The 22,369-nt window shown below is 35.2% G+C and overlaps 1 protein-coding gene and 1 long non-coding RNA gene across 3 annotated transcripts; one reads left to right on the top strand and one right to left on the bottom strand.

Annotated features, from left to right (window-relative positions):
- The first annotated feature begins 1,229 nt into the window (after positions 1-1,229).
- On the top strand, positions 1,230-16,098 carry hirip3 (HIRA interacting protein 3). Of its 2 annotated transcripts, none has more exons than XM_087241792.1 (8): positions 1,230-1,515; positions 3,714-3,834; positions 7,700-7,853; positions 7,928-8,512; positions 10,048-10,211; positions 10,800-10,950; positions 11,927-12,025; positions 15,629-16,098. In XM_087241792.1, exons 1-8 carry the CDS (start codon positions 1,490-1,492, stop codon positions 15,817-15,819), a joined length of 1,491 nt encoding a protein of 496 aa, XP_087097918.1. In that variant the 5' UTR covers positions 1,230-1,489; the 3' UTR covers positions 15,820-16,098.
- On the bottom strand, positions 1,245-5,234 carry LOC147845552 (uncharacterized). The gene is made up of 2 exons (XR_015480515.1): positions 4,886-5,234; positions 1,245-4,842 (listed from the first exon to the last, which is right to left on the bottom strand). It is a non-coding gene; the product is annotated as an uncharacterized LOC147845552 (long non-coding RNA).
- Positions 16,099-22,369: the final 6,271 nt, after the last annotated feature.

Raw genomic sequence — 22,369 nt, 5'->3', positions numbered from 1 at the left:
GCTTCAGCATCATGTGGGGCTGTTTTGGTGCAGGAGGGACTGGTCCACTTCACAGCATAGATGGCATCATGAAGAAAGAACATTATGTAGAAATACTGAAGCAACATCTCAAGACATCAGCCAGGAAACTAAAACATGACCACAAATGGGTCTTCCAAACAAACCATGACCCTAAGCATGTAGCTAAATTAGTTAAAATGTGCTTTAAGGACAACAGAGTGAATGTTTTAGAGTGGCCATGACAAAGCCCTGATCTCAATCCTATAGAAAATTTGTGGGCAGAGTTGAAAAAGCTTGTGTGAGCAAGACAGCCAACAAACCTGACTCGGTTACACCAATTCTGTCTGGAGGAATGGGCCAAAATTCCTGCAAACTATTGTAAGAAGCTTGTGGAAGGAAACACAAAACATTTGACCAAAGTTATACAGTTTAAAAGCAAAGCTAAAAAAAAATACCAAGGACATGTGTGTAAACTTTCGACTGTCTAGAAACTTAAAAATTCTCAAAAAATATTCTCTCATTATTCTGGCATTTAACAAATGTGAATCATTTAGGTAATCCTAACGGACCTAAAGTAGTAAACGTTTAGTATGATTTACCATCAGACATTTTTAAAGAATGGTTATGTTCCTTTTTAGAGTGTATGTAAACTTCTGGTTTCAACTGTACATGCCAACTAATTCTCATTAGATTATAAGTAGACTGTTTAAGGTTATTGTAAGTTGACATGTACTTGCAAAGCCTCTTATACTCAGTTAAATGACTGTTAAAGGAGCAGTATTAGTAGATATTAAGCAGACAGTCTACTAATACTCAAATGGACCATCGAAAAAAAGTGTTACCATTAATTGTCTAACATAAATTATATTATTTGCCCAATTATCGAAGTAAATGGACTTATCTTTGTGCGACACATCTCAGTTGTGCCAAATTATATAATTATGTGGGGAAAAGTTGTGCTTGTAAAGTACAGACCACGATAATAGACACTGTTTATGAAATTAGGATAATTAGCTGATTAATCTGATTAATTGATTGTCAATGTATGATTAAGATTAGCAAAACTAATTAAATTAAGACCGCCACTTTCATAATTATTCAAAACAACAGCTTTTATAATACATCGTTTCTTATTTTTCCATAAATTGTGACATGAACACGCGTCAGAATGAAAGTGTGCGTAATGACGTAAAGCAGCGTGGCCGTGCACAGCAAAGCGCGCCAAGGTTGGGTCGCGCGCTTAGCACGCAGGGAGTACGCAGTGTTGTAAAAGTGGCACAAATGCATGAAAAAACATGGCCAAAGAAAAGGACGCGATAAGAAAGTTTGTTGTGGCTCAACTGCAGAAGTGCTCGGACCTCAGGTAAACTGCGTGCTCAAAGAAATGTCGAAAGTGCTGTCAAATACGAGCTTATAACGAGTACATATGAAAACAAAACGTAATGTTGGCACGTCGTGCTCCTCAGGTCTCACATCGGCTCGTGAGTAAATGTTAACAAAATGGAAAATTAACCAGTAAGGAAGATACATTATAAAATACTGTTGAATCTATGCATGAATACGATCACATCACATAGGAAGCGGTTTCATTTGAAGGTGTCGTGCTTTGAATGTGTAACGTTATATTACGTTACTCAAGGGACACTACTATGTTGTGTGACGCAGCTCATGCATCGTAATAAGAAAATACTATTGTATATTTTACGTATATATATATATTATAGTAAGAGTTACAGACATCTATTTGTGCTCGTCTGGTCGATATGACAAAAATAGGAAAACATCTCAGTATTGTTTGGCAAAATTGTGATTTCTAGATATTTTCCATGTTTGTTTTTTATTATAGATTTTTTATAGCACAAAATTAAAGTAATAAGTGTCTATTTTATTTAAATTGAGATTTGTAAATCACCTGAAAGCTGAATACATAAGCTTTTAACTAATGTATACATTTTACTTTTGTTAAAATATTGTTATTATTGGATAAGACGATGTTTGACCTTGATACTATTTGAAAATCTGAAATCTGAGGGTTCAAAATCAAAATATTGTAATAATCACCTTTAAAGTTGCCCATATGAAGTATTTAGCAATGCATATTACTAATGATTAGAGTTTTGATATGTTTACGTAGGGATCTTCATGGGATTTGATCTTTTATTAATATTCTAATGTTTTTGGCATTGAAAAAATATACATTTTACCCTTAAAATACATTCTGTTAAATTGTCATGTATAGTCAATCTAAATCATGCATGCTATGTATGTGTTGTTTATTGAGGTAGACTTGGTTTTATATTCACACATTCGTTCTATGACAATTTGTGACATGCTCTTATGTTGTTTAACACAGTACTTTAATTATTCGGTCTGAAATCACATGCAAGTATGACTTGAAAACAACATTAGCACTTTTTTTTTGACTGTGAACATTGTTTTAGTTTGATAATTGGCGGCTAATATAATTTTACTGTTTAGGCTGGGCAAAGAATACTTTTCTGAAATGATATTTATAAGAAAGTCTGAATGCACGAATATAAAACCAACTTTACCTCGATCGATGCATTGTTTCTAAAGGAGTTTTCTGGGCTCAGATATTAGATGAGGTGACAGATCAGCTAAAATGTTCATAACTTTTACTTGCACTACCTGACAAAAGTCTTGTCGCCTATCCAAGTTTTAGGAACAACAATTAATAACTTGACTTAGTTGATCATTTGCTGTCAGAAGTGGCTTAAATGAATGGCAAAGGCCTCTAGAATACGCTTATTTTACCAAAATATTGTGTATGACTCCCATGAGCTTGGAGGACTGCATTCATACATCTCTGCAATGACTTAAATAACTGATTAATAAAGTCATCTGGAATGGCAAGGGAAACATTCTTGCAGGACTCCAGAGTTTATCAAGATTCTTTGGATTCATCTTTAATGCCTCCTCCTTCATCTTACCCCAGCATTGCTCAATGATGTTCATGTCTGGTGTGCGGACTGGCCAATCCTGAAGCACCTTTGCTTTCAGGAACTTTGATGTGGAGGCTGAAGTATGAGAATTTACCCTCTCCTGTGGTTTGTAATGTATTGGGCAGCACAAATGACTTTATCTCAGGCTGTTGATGTTGTCATCCACTCTGCAGATCTCTCGCTCGCCCCCATGCTGAATGTAACCCCAAACCATGATTTTTCCCTTTACCAAACTGATTGATTTCTAGGAGAATCTTGGGTCCATGCAGGTTCAACTAGGTCTTCTGCAGAGTTTGTGATGATTGGGATGCAGCTCAACAGATGATTCATCTGAAAAATCGACCTTCTGCCACTTTTCCAAATGATCAAATAGAAGTCAAGTTATTATTTGTTGCTCTTACAACTGTTGTCGACGACAAGACTTTTGTCAGGTAGTGTATATGTAAGCAGAAATACGATGGCCGAAAAAATTGTGGTTATGTCCATGCATTGCTTTATAAATCGATATCATTGAAAAAGATCTAGTCATACCTTATATGTAGTTATTTTGTAAAATATATTGATACATTTTGCATACTCCATATACTACTCAGCCCTACTCAATGCCATCATACGCCGCAATAAAGAAGAAAGAGTGTTTTGGCATTTTGCAGTGCTTCGGTTTGTCAAGTTATCTCACATTTTCCATTGATTTCTATCATGGTCTATCAGAATAACATTAGCACAACTGATTTATCGATACTCTTCCAGCACACTGACTTTAGGCATTCTGAGGAGGAGATACCTGGAGAAAGTGGGAAGAGAGTCGCTCAGTGCACAGGACAGACAGCTGATGAAGGTTATTGTTGAGGAGGAGCTTTTGAAGATGCAGGTAAACAAGTGACTGAAAAGTCATGCTTGGTTTACTACTCTTTCGTTATGCTTGTGGCTGTTTTTGCCCGAATGACTTTCATTGTATCTACATTTTTGGATTGCAAAGCTATGATGCCATATAATCATGCATTCTTGATTGTTGATGGTTTTCCCTGTTGGGATAAGGGGTGCAATTTTTAAAGTTGGTCGTCAGTTGCAGTGCAAATAAAAAGCTTTGTTTCTGGCTTTTATATGGAGTGTGTGCATGAGTGTATTAGAGAGACATTTGCACACTTGCTTTGCCTGAGAAATTCAAAATAAGCAGCTCAGCTTTCAGAACATGGTTAACACAGTGAGTGTATTTATGCATGCACGCTATAATCTGCTGTTATAATGTATAGAACTCCATATAATAGCCAGAAACTTTTTTTTTACTCAGGCCTGTCTAAAGGGTTAATGTTGCCAACTGATGATTAATAGTAAATATGACAAATTTGACCTCCTCCCAACAGAGAAAAACCACCAACAATCAAGAATGCATGATTAAATGGAGTCAATCAGACAATTTGCAATCATAAATTGTTGTTATAATGGAAGTCAATGGGGCAAAAACAGCCACGAACATAACGAAAGAGTAGTTAAATGAACAATTCAGAAGGGTTAATTAGAGGATCTGTCTATTACAAATCATTCATGTTCTCCTTATAGAAAAACTCTTAAGTTCTCTAATAGCCACCAGGTCCTGAAGCATGTTACCAGAGTATTACCTGACTACTGTGGATGCCACCCTGTAGTATATAGTCCTGTCACGATAAATCATTTTTTTTTTGTGTGATTTATATTGTCATAGAAATTGTTATTCATTTATTAATTCTTATGAAATAATACATACACAAATACATATAAATGTTCATACATTTAAAAAAAATCTAAATATTAAAAACTTTTAAGGATTTAGGATGCTGATATCCATTAAATGCCTCATAACAGTCTTGTGAAAAGGGTCCATTCGTGAATTATAACATTTCTGGAAACGGACTGCGGATTTGAAACAGAGTTTACTTTGACACCTCTTTAAAACCGGTAGTAGTTTTTTAGAAAAATGTGAAAATTCACCTTTTCTTTTCTAAAAAAGTGTTCCTAAACTCGCTGACGCCTCCAACAGGAATTAGATGACATGACAGAAACTGTGTAATCTCAAAGTTTTAAGACATTAATTTTTATGTAAACATGATGTGCAAAAATAAAATAAAAATGGCAGCAACACCAAAGCTCCAAAAAATACAAATTTATTAAATTAAAAAGGCTAACACAAACCATGTTACAATTTGAGCACATCAGACAGTATTCATCACAGCATGTTGCGCTCTTTATACACTTCTGGATCTCATACATTATCACAACAAAAAAATAGAAAAATACACATTAGTAATTTACACAACTTAAATTTTCAAACCGAAAGTATTAAACAAAGAGTGAACATCCAAAAGGCTTCATGTTGTAACGCCAATTTATTAAGATAGAACTAGGATCTAGGATCTTCTTGGATCATGGAGTCGAATAGCCCATCCATGTTCAGAATTTTTAAAGGCCTATTCGTCTTGCCAACATAACAAACCACACAGGCATTGTAACATATAGATTACGTTTGTGGTCTTGCACGAAATTGTATAAATTAAGTGGTCAAAAACGAAGGTCATGTCCATGTATTGCGCGATAAGTCAATATATTGATTATTGTGACAGGCCTATTAGTAGATGCTGATATTCATGATATTGTGATAATGAGCATAATATTGTAAGTATGATCGTGTAAAAATACTGTAAATAAATATTTATCATTTAAACTTTTAGGCTGTCTTTTAAGAATATTTAGTTTGTATTTCCAGTGGTTGTTCATCACTGCAGCAAGTACTTGAATACTTAATAGACCATTTATTTTGAACTTGAATTGACAATTATACACATTCATTTGAACGCAGACATTGAAAGTTCTGTGTCCATTTCTATGTTTGTTTGTTAACTCTGTACAGTAAGGCTCCTTTTGTTATCAGTTATTTTTACTAAAGCCAGTGCAATGATGACAACAACTACATTACATAACTTTTTGTAAGCTTTCTAAAACGTTATGGAAGCTGTAGGCTTTTAAATAAGCTAGAACCTCATATTTAACTAAGTTTAGTTTTATTTAAGTGTGTAGAGTTAGTCTTTTACTTTTTTTTTCAGTTGAGATCTTTTGAGCAGTACAGTTTTTGGAAGAAATGTGCTCATTACCAGTTAAAATTGAAGTTTATTTTGACTAATTATTGGTGACATTGCACAGCATTTTTATCAGCTGTTTTCATACAAGTCATTTCCGCTGTATCATGATTAATTGTTCTGTCTTTCAATTAGCATAAATTCATATACCAGGGTATCCTCAGGGTCTTAAAATGACTTCAGTTACAAAAAGTAATGAAGGTAGCATTGTTTGCTCGTGGTTATTAAACTTTTTGTTTTGGTGCGTTAATCTTTGTCATTAATATTATTCAGAAGGTCATGATTTACACTCATTAAATAATAGCTTTGTATAGCTTTTATTTTACATTCTTCAGTGATGCAAAACACAGATGTTTTGGCACAATTCCTTATTTAAATTTAAATTCCTTATTTAAATTATAATGAATTAAATTACTGAAAATAATTTAGGCCTGTGGAAATATACATTTATTTAATCTATCTAGTTACAAATTAAAAGTGATATTTTATTTGGTTTTTAATGATCTAATTTCATTCAAAACTTTAGCTAGGTTGTAAAAAAATATTAAAACCTCTTGCTTCCTAAGCACTGGCTGACCCAAAGTTATGCAAATGCTACGGGCAGGGTCTCAACGACTCTTCCATTGTCTTTGGGTGATACTTTCAGGCCAAAGAAACCCTTTTGTTGATAGAATTTTCACCTACCAACTTCATTTGCATGCTTTGTTTAATCATGTCATTCTCCACCTAGCCACTCCCCCTCCTAAAACACATTATAGACTCATTTTTAGACTTGATTTCAGACTTGTGAAAGACTTGTAATTGACTCCTGTAGGCTCTTGCAGACTTGTGGACTTCTTGAAGGTTCTGTTTGACTGCAGATTAACCAACACGTCTAAATAAAGATGTTCTGCTTGTTAGAGTCTCCTGGACTGGGTTCTCTCTCAGTTATGTTTTTTTAAAACAGACCTTAAAAAGTCTTATCATAACTGAAATCTTGTTTTGTAGGTCTTAAACCACTTTAAATGGGTCTTAATTTTTAATTTCTATATGTAAAATTAACCAATCGATCCAACATGCATCCAATCACCAACAATACATACTTTTAGCAAAACTATATTCACAACTAAATTATAGCAGTCTGTTGTGCATGCATTTAGTTTGAGTAAAGATTTTTTAGGTTATGTTGAAAGAAATGGATGTATAAAACTAGGGTTTGCTTGATTTGACACTATTTAAAATATGTGGCTGAGAAATATCTGATTAGAATAAGTTTTTTGATGGGGCCAAGTATATTTTTTTTCTCCTGTGCCATTAAAAAAAAGCATCTTTAGAGTTCTTAAAGGTATTAAAGTCTTAAATTTGACTTGGTGAAACCTGCAGAAACCCTGATATACATATTGTTAGCAAACCTAAAAGCAGGTTTCTGATCAAATGCCAAAGTTTTTACCGTTTCTTAGCTGGAAAATGTAGGAGGACTTTTAATAAGCTTTGTTATCGTTAGCATTGTTGGTGTGAAAGTGTGTTCAGAACTCTCCAAACATGCAAAAAAGCTTGTTTATTAATATGACGTAAGTTAATGATAAACCACGTTGTTCATGTTTATTTGAGAGCTCAAGTAAACCTTAAACCCCTTTCAATTTCCAGGCTAGCAGTGACGATGAGCCTCTTATTAAGATGGTGAATCCATCAAAGACTCAGAGCAAAAGAAAAAGAGTGGATGATGAAGACGATGAGGAGGAAGAGAGGAAAGTGATGGATAGGACAAAGCGATCACGGCTGGAGGAGTCTCCTCCACCAGGTATCTATGTAACATATTGGAGAGTTGCTTTATTGTTGAAGTTTGTATGAGTAACTTTCTAATCTCTGTTTCAGATTCCCCCGACTCAGGCATAGAGAAGGCTATGAATGAGGTAGGACATAAAGAAGAAGCGGGAAGTGATAAAGACACAGATGAAGACAGTGAGGAGGAGGAGAAAGAGAAAATGAAGGGAAAACCACAGAAAAAGAAAGGAGGGAAGAAAAGCCCACAGGTTGAAGACAACAGGAAGAAAAAGAAACTAAAGAAGAAGACGATTGAAAGTGATGAAGATGAGGAGTTGGAGGATTCTGAGGAGGAGGAAAGACAAAAACTGAAAAAGCAAGAGGATTCAGACAGCGAGGAAGCGGCTAAAAGTGACTCTGCGAGCGATTCTGAGGACGAAAAACCGAAGAGCAAAACAAAGACACCGAGCAAGAGAAAAGATATAAGAAAAAAGAAGCCAGTGGAGAGGGATGTCGTGAAGGAAGTGGAGAGAGAGGTGTTTGGGAGCAGCTCGGAGAGTGAAGAGGAGAAAAACCAGAGCGCTAAAATAAAAAATGGCAGCATCTCTGAAGATGAAAGTGCTGGAGACAGTGACGAGGAGAGAGATAAGAGTGAAGATGCTGCTGGTTTACCCTCTAAAGAGACGAAGAATAATGGTAAGAATCCTTTTAAGATCAAAGCTGGTACTTGTTTAAACCTCTCTTTTTTACAATAGCTATGTTTCCATCCATGTCCAAGTACTGGGTTGCGGCTGGAAGGGCATCCGCTGTGTAAAACATATACTCGAATAATTGGCGTTTCATTCCACTGTGGTGACCCCTGATAAATAAGGGACTAAGCCGAAAGAAAATTAATGAATATATATTTCTATCATCTGTTTTTATGCACATTTTGGAATTTTACATAAAACGCTTAATATAAACCAGGGTTCCCAGGCCTCTTGAAAGTCTTTGATAGTACTTGAATTTCAGACATGTGAATTTAAGGCCTAGAAAGTACTTAAAAACAAATATAGGTCCTTGAAAGTGCTTAAATTAAATTTTTGCCTAAATTAAATGTAATTACTTTATGGTGTTATTTAAAAAGTTAAACAAAACAATAATGAAAAATTATGTGTTTTTTTTTCCTTCAGAAATATTAGTAGTTCATTCCGCTGTGGTGACCTGTAATAAATAAGGGACTAAGCCAAAGGAAAGCGATTAAATAGTATTGCATTTAGCAAGTTTTATTGAAGTTCTTTGAAGATGACCATGTAAAAACTACATTTTAGGGTGCTTTCACACCTGCCGTATTTAGTTCGGTTGAAGTGCACTAGAGTTCTCGAAATGTGTAGTTTGTCTAAAGTGATTTATACAGACTATATAGTACACTGTAGGCAGAGATGCAATCAGCCAGCGCAGTCGTACCTCCATAGTCAAAATCAACATTTTGTGTCTGCCGATTTGTTTACTTGTGGAAGTTCTATTGGCATTTTCCTGCACATGAGTTCTGACCAATCGAAAAGCAGTTTAGGAAATATGCTCAACATCTGGCCAATTAGTGATGTGGATTTTGTCTGATGACTGCATTTTGGTTCTTTTCAACTGGTTCGAACCAAAGCAATCAATGTGTTGTAAAAACGACTCAAAGACGGCAGAAATGACACATTTAATCATCATTAATCTGACTTTTTCCAGTGTAAATTTAAAGTGTAATTAAAATGTTAAGTGTGAATTACAAAGGTGCTTGACTTAAAAGTTAATGGTGCTTTAGAAAGTCCTTGATTCTGTTGTTTATGAAAGAGTGGGAACCCTGATAAACATGAAGATGCATATACGTTTTGAAAATGCTCATGAAGAAAGGAGCAAAACTTTGATAGCAACACATGAATGAATACATTTCATCATGCATATAAAAAAAGTCATGTGATTTTATTTTAATGGATCATTTGATAACAAAAATGTGGACCGACCACAATGTAAAATGTGTTTTTTTTTATTTTTATTTTAAAATCCCTCAGCCAAAGTCATCAAAGTAGTAAAGTATTATTACCTCCAGAACTGTTGAGCATCTGCACTCTCAAAATGTCTCTTACACCTTCAGTAAACACTATATTCATTGTGTTCTACCTGTCTTCTTCTTGCACACAAGTCTAATTTGCATCTTTGGATGTAAATGATTAGAATCTAGTCTTTTCTGCTATTCTTGACAGAGAAGTTACGGGACGGTCAGGAGGAAGCAGAGGACTCTGACTCCTCATCTCTTCCCTCACTGGAGGACGAGGAGGAGCAGGAGAAAGAGAAGACCAAGAAAGAGGGGAAGAAAAGCGTGAGAAAGAAGAGCAGCGAAGAGAGGGAGAACACATCCAGAGGAAAGGCAAGATGACCTAGAGCTCAGATTGTATTACTACGCATATCACTACGTTATGCATGTATGTATGTATGTAGTAAATGCTGTCATTTTAAAATTTCACAATATTTTTTGTTTTTTTTTTGTGCACACTATAAGGTCCAGCAGCTCTCTGTTGCATTTAGTGTCTATCTAGCCTGTATAATACCTTACTAAATTGGCTTATAATAAAATAATGTCCATACAGAAATAAAAAAAAATTTTGCAATGGTGGAGGGCAAAAACTACAGTAGTCAGCATTTAAAGTGGATCATCACCTTTCATCAAAGTTATCCTAAAACTATTGAACAGCACCCATTCTTGTCCAAGGACAATTTTTAAAAACCATTTTTGATTCACTTCGAATGTTGACTACTGTACATAATATAACAAGACACTTAATATTTTGTGCCTCATTTAAAAGTACTTCACAAATACCTTGTTTGTGTTGTGATTCTATTTGACAACTTTTGATAAAGAATTAGAAAACTATTCCCTTTTAAACCTTGTTTCTGGGCTGAATGTAATAATTTTTGAAAAAATATGTGTTTACTGAAAGCATTTGTTGATCATCAGGATGAGGAGAATAAGGCTGTGTCCAGACTGAAGCGCTACATCGCCCTTTGTGGAGTGAGACGAAACTACAAAAAGCTGCTGGATGGCTGTCGATCTGTAAAGGCAAAGGTGGCTGTGCTGAAGAAAGAGCTGGAGGAGCTGGGTGTGGAAGGTTAGTGTGTGCGTGTGTAACACGCAGTGTACTGAATGTTCACAGCAATATGCTAAGAGACACGCAAATTTGCTGTCTATCATTGTTTTGAATCATGTAAGTGGATGAACCTGGGCTATAAACACTTTCTGCTTTAGTGATAAAAACAAATAGGGATCCAAATGCTGGTACAGTGCTTTTTATAAACAATTATTAAAACTGATATGGATTAGTTTCTAAATGTTATATTGCCAAAGCTACTACACATACATTCAAGTTCATGCAATGATCATATCATCTGCCATTTTACTATGAGAAAACCCTACATAAACGAAACATCTAGGTCTCAGATTTCATCTCCTCATGTGATTTAAAGGGATAGTTCACCCCAAAAAAGAAGGTATTTTGAAAAATGTTCAAAACCTTCAACCATTAACTACCCTAGTTTTTGTTTTTTCTCGACTATACTTTAAAATGTGCGGGGTTCCACACAATTCCTTATGTTGCCCTAACACAAATCGAAGTTAACTTAATCGTTTTTAAAAATGTAAGTGAATTTGACATAAATCTAAAAAGTTGTCCCAAAAACTATTTAAGAATAGTGTTGTTTTAACTCATTTTAAATAAGTAATTCGAACAAGCAGCAAAATTCATTTTAGAGTTTATAAAAATATCTTCTTTTAGTTTGGAACAAGTCAATAATGAGTAAATCATGACAGTTTTCATTTTCGGGTAAACTACCTTTAAAAACCTTCCTCAAACACACTTAAAGTCCAAGTTCTTTACTACAATAATTTTACTTTACTAATACATTACTTTGTAATATTACCGAAATGTATTGCTTGTTTGTTTACAGATGTAAATGCAAATTATTAAAACATCAAAACTTAATTTTTTTTCTAAAATATTTCTTCATTTATAGGGCCCTGTAATACTGTATGTGGCAGAACTGTTGTACAAAATCATATATTACTGGTGAAATATGTCTCTCCCTCAGGTCAGCCCTCGATAGAAAAGTGCAAAAAAGCTCGACTAAAGAGAGAAGAAGCGCAAGAGCTGGCCGAGCTGGACATGAGCAACATCATCACCACTCAGGGTAACCACATTTGAAAAACATTTGCAAATTTAGGGGGAATTATACACAGGGTTCCCACAGGTCATGACATTTCTGGAATATCATAACATTTTATGTCAGGGATTTTTGTTTGTCGCTTTGAATTCTTGTTTCCAGTTATTTAAATGTAATCTATATATTTTTATATCAAGCTGTTTACATGTTCTAGCTATTTTTCAGCTCATTCCTCACACACTCATTAACTGGCGATCACTTTAGTCAAATGCAGTCTCCAGACTGTACCTGTTAACTAAAGATAACATGTCAGGATAAAACAAGTCGTAAGGGGTTTGGGTTCAAAATAACCAGCTCAAAGACTAGGTGTTGAAAGTAGACGATCACCCAAACATTAAGCACCACCATATCTGCAGTAAGTTATCCATTGTTGTTCATATTAAAGTCATGCAAAATTATGTTCAAGCTAAACCATTTTAATCAGGGTGTCTGTGTGGTTGTAAATAGTATTAAATGTCTTAAATACAAACTTATATTTTTAGGCCTTAAAACGTCTTAAGTTCACTGAAGGAATGCATTAGAAATGTTACAACCTCTTTGATGTTAGTCTAAGGTAAAAAGAATAATATTTAAGGTATGGCAGTTTTACCATGTGATGGTGGAAGCTAAAAGACAGACAACGGAAATGCCAACAAAAGTTATTTCATTTACAAAAGTAAAACCCACACAAAATGCCCAAGTATATATACAAAATATTTACAATAGATGGCTCAGACAAAATGATGGCGTTCACCTCTTACCTGGTGTCTCTAACAACAACTTTATCTTCGTGTTTGCAAGATGGAAGTTGTATGACATCTTTCTTATCCACCCTAACTCTCTGAGAAAAGAGTGAACTTAGTGAGCTGGGTATGGTGTTGGAAATAGCTGGGCCATCAAAGTAACAAAAAAAAAATTTACAAAACCACAGAAGTCTCAAAAATGGGTAAAATGGTGGAAAAGAATTTTGCACAAACGAAAGTTAAGCAATGTTGAATTAAATATCAATACCGTGTCTGCAAAAATGAACAAGATCAAAGAAAAGTGCGTTTCCTGGCGTCCCTTTTTATATTGCTGCGATACTTCGCCCAATGATGACCGGTCTCCTGACCAATTAGCTGTCGGAGTAGGCAGACATAATGAAAATGACAAGCGTGGAGGAAGAAGGGCGTCACACACCATATGCGCTGTTCAGCGCCACAACATGGCGCCCACATGACAGTTGAAAGTATCGCACACTAGACTCGCACATTCGCTTGCTGTTTAAAATAAAACTAATCAGATGGCGCTCTGTGGCGAGGCAGAAATATGAACAGTGTCCCGAGTCGTAGCTGGGCGCCGCCGACTAGAAGCGCCGGTTTGTGTACCCTGATAAAAGCCTACGTTTAGAATTCTGAAATGCGTGGTGCTGCGCGTCGTGTCGCCAAGCAGCACTTCTGGTGTGAGACCTCCTAGAGAGAGAAGGGAAAAATACAAAACGTATACGTCTACAGACATAACAGTAGGTATAAAATCATTTTAAATTGGTCTTTATATTGCTATGTCCATGAAAATGTATTTATCTTATAAAAATATTATGTAATTAATTAATTGTTATGTTTTTATAATAATATAAATATAATAAATTTAAGTTATATTGTTTGTTTTATTGTATTTAAGCTTGTCATTTAAAAATAAGAAAATAAATCTTAAAAAAATGCGTAAGATTGCGATATCTCTTCCAATTCCAATTCACCGAAATAGGGATGTCTTTAAATTCCCTATATATTAACCATTTTTCCCAACCTTTCCTGAAAATATCCATTTTCATCCTCATAATAACTGTCAATTCTTTCATTATTCTTCAATTATCTCAAACCACTGCTAACGTTCAACATTGAGTCTTTAAGCCAGTTCCTTGTTAAAGTCTTTTTGCATGCCACAAGATGAGTCTTATACAAATATTGGTCACCTCTGGGGACAATCTCCTTAAAGGGTCACGAAACACCAAAACACATTTTTTGAGCTGTTGACAGTCGTATATGTGTCCCACACTGCTAAAAACACTATTAGGACACCTATATTTCACTAAAAAGTGTAAATTGGTTGTTTTTGCGTTATTTCAAGCAAATTCGTACTTCCTGTTTGAAACGAATTTTTGAAGCTGCGTCACGGCTATGACATAATAGCGTTGTATTCCAGCGTGCAGACAGGACGTCTGTGCCAGAGTGTGTCTTATTACGTCTTACAGTGTGTTGCATTAATGCATGAGTAAGGCTTTGTTCAAACCAATCAGCGCGCTCTATTGTGCAACTTCATTAATATTCATTAGTGTCACCGTGTTTACATGGCAGAGACGCCACGTTGTGTTGGCAAAACAAGCGTGAAGTGTTGCTTTTATAGTTTGCTGCCGTTAAGTTTTGTTTTTATTTTCTCTCTGTGAGAGCGCAGCTTGAGACAACAATAACTTGCGTGTCTAAGGAGGATTATTGTTCACCTGAGAGCTGTTCTCATCTGCAAACGCTGAGATCCGGATTCGCTTTAGTCTCCTCTTGATAAAGACGCGGCTCTAGTTGCTGGTGATTGTCCTGTCTCTACAGATTTGGTAAGTGAGCGACCAGTGCTCTTTGTTTATTCAGTTTGTTCGTATCGAACTAAGTTAACTATTGCACCGAGTGTAAACATGTTAGCACCACAACCAAACTTTAACCTCGTGTAGGGTTTTCACCGCATTTTGTGACCGGAATAACACACGCAGCTTTCTGACACTACCTGCCGTGTGCATCTAAGTTTCCAGGAAATGCGGAGCGTTTTTTTCTCTCATTCGCCGTTCGGTATCAAACATTGCATGAAAAATACACGCTTAGAGCAGATCCTCGAATCAAATATCTTGTTTGTCGCGAGGGACATGAATGAATTCCGTGAATCAAAAAGCCAAACTGCAGTTAAAGTCCAACATTTAATAATTTGGCAAATAATTTGACTACAGATGTCCATGTAGGTTAAACACCATCACTTTCTCCTGTGTGTGTATTTTGACTCTGAAACTCGCGCGAGCCCAAACAGACACTCCCACACCCTCCCACTTTAGTTCCTCCGACACTCCCCCCTAAACAGAGCTGGACACGCCCACTTTTCTGACTTTTTCCAAAGTAGAGGTGTGAAAACACCCTGCTGAAACCAGGTGGTTTCATGGCCCTTTAAAAATAATGCAGTCCCAGGAACTATATCCAAACACCTAATATAATAACAATCTGCACATCATCCCAAAATGGTTAAATTTTCCCACAGCTCCAGAAGATATGGGTATGATCTGCTTCTGCCTGCCTATACTGTCTCCAGCACATTTGTGGTCTTGAGGTCTGTTTGCGTTTAATCCTGGGTGTTGTAATAATGTGAAATATGTTGTGAACTAGTAGTTTGGTGTATTTCGCACATATCATACCATGAAATTTTAGTCTTTGATTCTTTATCCCATTTTAGTGTGGGAGCCAAGGTTATGGAGATTTAGCTTTTTTGTTAGGGCAAAAACTTGAACTGGGAACCCTGTTTGCACACTGATTGGCTATTAACTTTTATGAAATTACACCTTTTTTATTTTGTCATTTTCAGGACGTCCCAAAAGGAGAGCAGCAGCAGCAGTGTGGCCCCCGGCCCAGAATGCCTCCCCTCCCTCCTCTGCTTATAAACGTGTTGTGGACTCTGACTCGGACAGTGGAGACAGTCACACAAACAGGGGCCGCAAGAGAGGAGCCTGGGCCAACCTACACGGCATCATCAGTGATGATGGAGACAGTGAGTAGATGGCCAGTCCCGTCTATCTACAGTCTATTCCGTGAGTTCACTCCATTTCACAAGGAACTCTGTAAATCTGTTCAACTTGCTCTTATACATCAATCTGTTCGTGGGCAAAGTAATTTTATGTGTATGTATGTGCTCCTGTGATTTCATTCCAACGTTTTGTTTTTTTCTTACGTGTTTTATAATGGTCAGTTTGTACTTTGAACGATATTTAAGTGTCTTAAATGTGTTAAATAAGGTGTATGCAGCTTTGACAATAAAATGACATATGTTGAATTGGCTTTGCTGTCTTTGCGTGTACATTCCTTTATCAGTCGGGATAATAGAAGCACTTCAGATCAACTGGAAGAGCAACAAAAGATAGATGCCGGGACAAGTCTAGGTTAATTTAGCATTGTGCAAATGTTTATGAAACAAAGTGTAGATGAAAAAACAAATAGGTTTAGATCTGGAAGAGCTTACTGTTATATTTTAGAAAATGCATTTTGATAGTATGGAAAAGAATAAGAAAAACATTCAATTCACCTTTACTTGTATAGCGCTTTTACAATGTCGACAGCTTTTTACAGTGTCAAAGCAGCTTCACATAAAAGATCATAGTAAATTGAAACAGTGTCAGTTCAATTTTCAGTGTTTAAGTTCAGTTTAGTTTAGCTCAGTTCAGTGTCGTTTAATATTCACTACAGAGACCAAACACAGAAGAGCAAATCCATCGATGCGCAGCTCTACAGATCCTGAACTAGAGATCTGTGCGGGACTAAATTTTGAATCCCGCTCCCGCCAGGTTTTAGCCCGAACCTGACTGCTCCAAGCTTATATTTAGGATTTGCTGCCCGACCCGTTCCGTTTTCTACCCGCCGCGTCCGTTCCTGCTAACGAGCAGGGGAGAACAAAACCGAAAACCACCCAGCTATACAGAGTCTAGACACCTATAACAAGTTGTCTGTATAAACACGCATGCATAAGCAGCACAAAGCTCTCTCTCTCATTCGCACACACACACACACAGCAACAATTAAGCTAAGCACAGCATCACGTTGTCTCATTTACACACATACATAAGCATGCTTGCTCGCATGGGAGTCAGGAGCGATATTGTTAGACCGCCCACTCCTGTCCAAAATTAAACCAGTTACTGACCGCTCCCGTGCTTTATTCAGAAATTTATTCCCGCGCAAACCTTTATCCTGAACTATGCAAGCTAGTGGCGACAGCGGCGAGGAAAAAACTTCACCAATTGGCGAAAGTGAAGAATAAAAAAAACCTCAAGAGAAACCAGGCTCAGTTGGGCACGACCATTTCTCCTCTGGTCAAATGTCTTGTGCAGAGCTGCAGTCTAGGTGCTGGAGACTTAACCCATGCAAACTTAACCCATTTTTGAGCACAGTCTCAAGTATTTGGCTGAATCTCTGACTGTGTATTGGAAAATCTATGTTTCTTTGAAAGTAATGGTTAGAGAATGGCATCTGTAAGTTTGTTTGTTTGTTTTTTTTGTATTATTGGTATTTTAAAGGGAACTTTTTGAAAATTTAAAAAGTATTGAATTAACCAGTTAACCCAGCGTTTTGGAGATATTGATAGATTAGACATTTGGTAAATATTACACTACCTGATAAAAGTCTTGTCAGCTATTCACGTTTTAAGAACAGCAATTAATTATAATTCTAGTTGATCATTTCATATCAGAAGTGGCTCATATAAAAGGCAAAGTCCTCTAGATTACGCTTATTTTATCAAAATAAAATATGATCATGCCTTGATTTTTAATGATTTAATTAGGACAGTAAGGTCTGACTTTGCTTAGACAAGACTTGTTACTGTAAATAATATGCAGTATAGAATATAAAGTCATGCTGCAGTGGAGGAAGAATGAATTGTGTGTGACTCCCATGAGCTTGGAGGACTGCATCCATCCGTCTCTGCAATGACTCAAACAACTGACTAATAAAGTCATCTGGAATGGCAAGGAAAGCGTTCTTGCAGGACTCCCAGAGTTCATCAAGATTCTCTGGATTCATCTTCAATGCCGCCTCCTTCGTCTTACTCCAGACATGCTCAATAATGTTCATGTCTGGTGACTGGGCTGGCAAATCCTGGAGCACCTTGACCTTCTTTGCACTATCTTGCTGAGGAATTGGCCCTCTCCTGTGTACAATTGTCTTGATACCTCAGGCTGTTGATGTTGCCATCCACTCTGCAGATCTCTCGCACGCCCCCATACCGAATGTAACCTCAAACCATGATTTTTCTTTCACCATACTTTACTGGTTTCTGTGAGAATCTTAGGTTCATGCACGTAGCAATTGGTCTTCTGCAGTATGTGTGATGAATGGGATGCAGTTCTACCTTTCCAAATGATTAACTAGAAGTCAAGTTAATATGTTTATTGTGTTTATTGTGACATTTGATGAATATTTCAACAAACACATGTAGACTGCTGAATCGTGCCAGATCAGTCAGCTCAGCTGTCATCTGTTCATGCAGAGGTTGCTACTAAATCCTGGCTGTGTTTTCTTTGACTGTAACGTTACCTTTAAAATACAACATGATACATCTCTATCACTCTCTTGTCAAGTTTAATTATAATTTAGACTTTTTCCACAACAAATCTGGTGAGCTAAATAGGTTAACTTTACTCTGATTGTGTTTATGTTTGTCCGTGTTCAGCTTACATCATGCTGTGTGTGTGTGTGCATGTCTGTAGAGCGGCACGTTAAGAGTGGAGCTCATTAATATTCATGACATGAGCCATATATGGTCAATCATGGACCTTCTGATTCAATGGGAATTTTATGTAGTAATAAAATTGCTTATAAAACTGTTTCTAAAGATTTTTTTAACTAACTGAAGGCATAAACCAACTATTTAGACATCAGAGAACAATTTAACTTATTAAACCAATGTAGTATGTGGCACCTTTAAAAAAGCATAAGAAATTAACCTTTTAAAATCCATAAGCATCGAATGTTTGAATGCTCATTTTTGGAGTTTGGTTTTTGGGAGAGATATTCATTCAGCTATTTTATTCTTTCTTTCAGTGATAGATATAGTCTCTTCTTTCTCTTGTTTTATGTCCATTATTTTGCTGAAATCGAAGTGTGTGCATTTCAAAATATTGCGCAATGAACACTTCTCATTCTGTTTTTGCTTTATTGTGCTGGCAAATGCTGAATGAAGCTATATTGTGAATATACTGTAGCTATATTCACACTGAACTGAGCTAAACTGAACTGAACTGAACTTAAACACTAAAAACTGAACTACACTGTTCCAGTTACTATGACCATTTATGTGAAGCTGCTTTGACACAATCTACATTGTAAAAGCGCTATACAAATAAAGCTGAATTGAATTAAATTGAATATTCAGTTTTTCATTAAACACAATTTAAAGAGTGGTGGTTTCTAACTTTGACACTTCCAATATTTGTCTACACAAATCAGAAAAAGATGTGGATTTCTTCTACATCAGGTAAGATGCAAGTTTTAATTATTTACTTAATTTTAAATATATTTTAAATGTGAGGCTATCTATATTATAGTTATATTATAATAGAAGTATATTATAATAGAAGTTATATATTTATTTATTTATTTTTTATACTTTATTTTTATTTATCTTTTTTTAAGTAAAAAAAACAAGGGAAAATGCCAATAATAGATTTAACAAAATTAAATAAAATACATAATACAATAAAACACCGAAACTTAAATGAACAGTTGACTGGTCACATATTTCCTTACAGGTCACATGAACAAATGCGCATAGAAATCAGATTACACTGTGAAAAGGCATAAGTACAATCCATTTATTTATTTCAATTTTTTTTTTTTTTTTTTTTTTTTACAATAGCCCAGCCAGGCCAGAGCAAAAGCCCTTTAAAAGAGCGAGACTGATCATTCTAATGTAGTGTGGGGAAATCTGCACGACTGGAGATGTTTAGTAAGTGCAACATTGAAATATTATTGAGTTCTGAAGTTACTGCTTGATTTAGGATGAGTTCATTAATGATGTGAAGTCTTGAACTTATAAAACCACAGGCTATTAGTAGTTTTTTAAGAGTTTGTATCGTTCTTCTGTTTTAAAATAAGGTTTGAGTCAGTTTCATAATTTCACCACTAGATGACGCTGCTCACGGCACTTCAAATTGAATCCTTTTTGTCCTGTAGGTTACTGAGGTTTCTTTCGCTTCAAAGGCTTCAAATTAAACATGTTATGCTCTGTCACCTCAACTGATTCTCTCAACATTAAGCGTTTTACACATTGTAAAGGCTAATGTTTTAAAGGGGAGACTGATGGGCCAGTTATTACACTCTAAAAATATATGTTAGTTAGTTAAATAACTTAACAGGTTATAGTTAACAAGTGTTTTCTGTGTATTTACGCTTGTGAATTGCATCATTGGAGTTTTATTTCTGCTCTGATCACTTTTTTTTCATCATTTTTTTTAAGTTTTACCAAAGTGACTTTTATTGATATTTTAGTAGTTTAAGACAAGATATTATAGAAATATATAGAAATAATATATAGTCAGATAATTCAATCTGTAAAATAACTAAAAATGCACTGGCAGCTTATTATCAGGTTTTGTACTGACAGAACTTCAAACTAAAGAAAATGTCAGTTTTACTAACTGTTCAACATCAAAAGATTTTGGAGGAAAAATCAAGGTTCCAGAATGCAATTCAAATGCATAATTAAGTGTAAAAAACATGATTAAAACATTTTATACATTAGGCTGATTATATTAATGGGAATGTTTGGGAATAGGTGCAGTTTTACAGTGGATTAATTTAAAGATTTTTTTGTTATTGAATTTTTGGATTACAGAAAACAAATCATTGTTCACAATAAAACTGCTGAAATACATCTGGAGATCCTATAATAATTGATGGAAAATTATTTATTCAACAGATGATTTAATAGGTTACTATAAGTACATTTTTAAACTAGATACAAGTATGTTATAAATGACTGAAATACTACGTAAAATGCATTTAATTTTGATATAATGTCAAATGAATTAAAGTAATAAAGATTTGTTGGATGTTGCAGTGTTTTTAAACACCTATTCATCTTATATTTTCTTGGTCTTAACAACATGAAACCATTTTGTTGTTGTTATTGTATTAGTTAAATATGTCTTTCTAAAGGCTGCAAAATAAATGCAACCTCTTCATGTTCACATACTTTAATTTCTGTTTCAAGTTATCTGGTGGCACATCTCTATCAAATAACTGCATAATGTTTTGTCAACATGGCTGAAATTGACCTAATAAGGTTCTGCATTCATGCACAGAATTTCTGACCTTTTAGGTCAGATTTAGACAGATAGACAGATAACAAATTAATAGTGGGAATAGGTACTTAATCTAAAGTGTTAACATTAAGTATATCATTTTTTTAAAACTAAGCTTTGTGTTTCTGTAGGCTGCATATATAAATTAACTCTTCAAGTTGATAACTAACCTCTTCATGTTCTCCGACTCTTTAATATCTGTTTTACATTAACTGGGGGCATGCAAGATCAAGCAAGATTTTTTCCAAAAAACAAAAAACATGACAGAAGTTGGCCTGATAATGCGTATTTAACCCACTTCACAAAAGATTAGTTTTTTATAGAAACATTTACAAACCGTGAAAACCTATAAAAAGGTTGTAATGCCTATAAGATTTTAAACGATATCATAAAATTTCTAGACTCTCGGTCTCCAAAATAAACAACTTCATCTCCAGGTCTCAGATGCAGTGAATTCATTAAATCCAGGCCTGTTCGAAACCTCAATCAACCCCTTAACTGTCCCCATATTTGTGTATGCTTTGAGGAGTGTGAACCACATTTTTTCATACTTTCGACAATATTTGTAAACTACACATAACATTCGAAAGTAGTATGTCAGTTTCGTGGTATTTGATTTAAATTTAGCCTCTAAAAACATTAAGAAAGGTTTACATGTGGATTGCTGTTTCAGAGTACAACTCTAATGTGCATCCTTGTCCCAAATTAATAAACAACTGTTGCTCTGTAACATCTAGCAAATATTTTAAGACATTTTAAGCTTTCAAAAGATAAAAAGTTTGTCATGATTGCTTTTTTTTAGAAAATGTTGATATTATGGTTTAAATATGTATAAACCATATTTAATATACAATATGACAATATATAATTTCATTATATTAATTGCATTATAATGAATAAAACATAAGCGCCCCGGAATTTGGGATGGTGACAGTTACAGGATTAAACTACTTATTTAAAATGAGCCTGATCAAAACAATTCTTGATTTTTTTTAGTGGACAACTTAATTATTTCATGCTCAATCTACTTAAATTTTTAAAAATGATTAAGTTAATCCGTGATGGATGACTGTGAAAAAATTGTGTGGAACCCGGCATTTTTACAGTAGCATTGCCTTATTGAAAGCATCTTCATCTTTTTCCTGATCTCTCAACCTCCTCCTCCTCCTCCTCAATATTAATTATTACTGTATTTATTTATTATTATTATTATTATCATTATTATTATGGCTGTTATAACCACTTCTTTTACC

The sequence above is a fragment of the Danio rerio genome, chromosome 3, assembly GCF_052040795.2.
Source record: "Danio rerio strain M-AB ecotype USA chromosome 3, GRCz13ab, whole genome shotgun sequence".
Taxonomy (NCBI): Eukaryota; Metazoa; Chordata; class Actinopteri; order Cypriniformes; family Danionidae; genus Danio; species Danio rerio.
The sequence above is the reverse complement of the archived record's forward strand: the minus strand, read 5'-3'. Positions and strand labels throughout refer to the sequence as shown.

Coding starts and splice junctions, on each gene's coding strand:
- hirip3 (XM_087241792.1), top strand. CDS start 1,490: ATGTTAACAAAATGGAAAATTAACCA. Junction 3,835..7,699: donor AGGAGCTTTTGAAGATGCAG/GTAAACAAGTGA, acceptor TTCAATTTCCAG/GCTAGCAGTGACGATGAGCC. Junction 10,212..10,799: donor AGAACACATCCAGAGGAAAG/GCAAGATGACCT, acceptor GTTGATCATCAG/GATGAGGAGAATAAGGCTGT.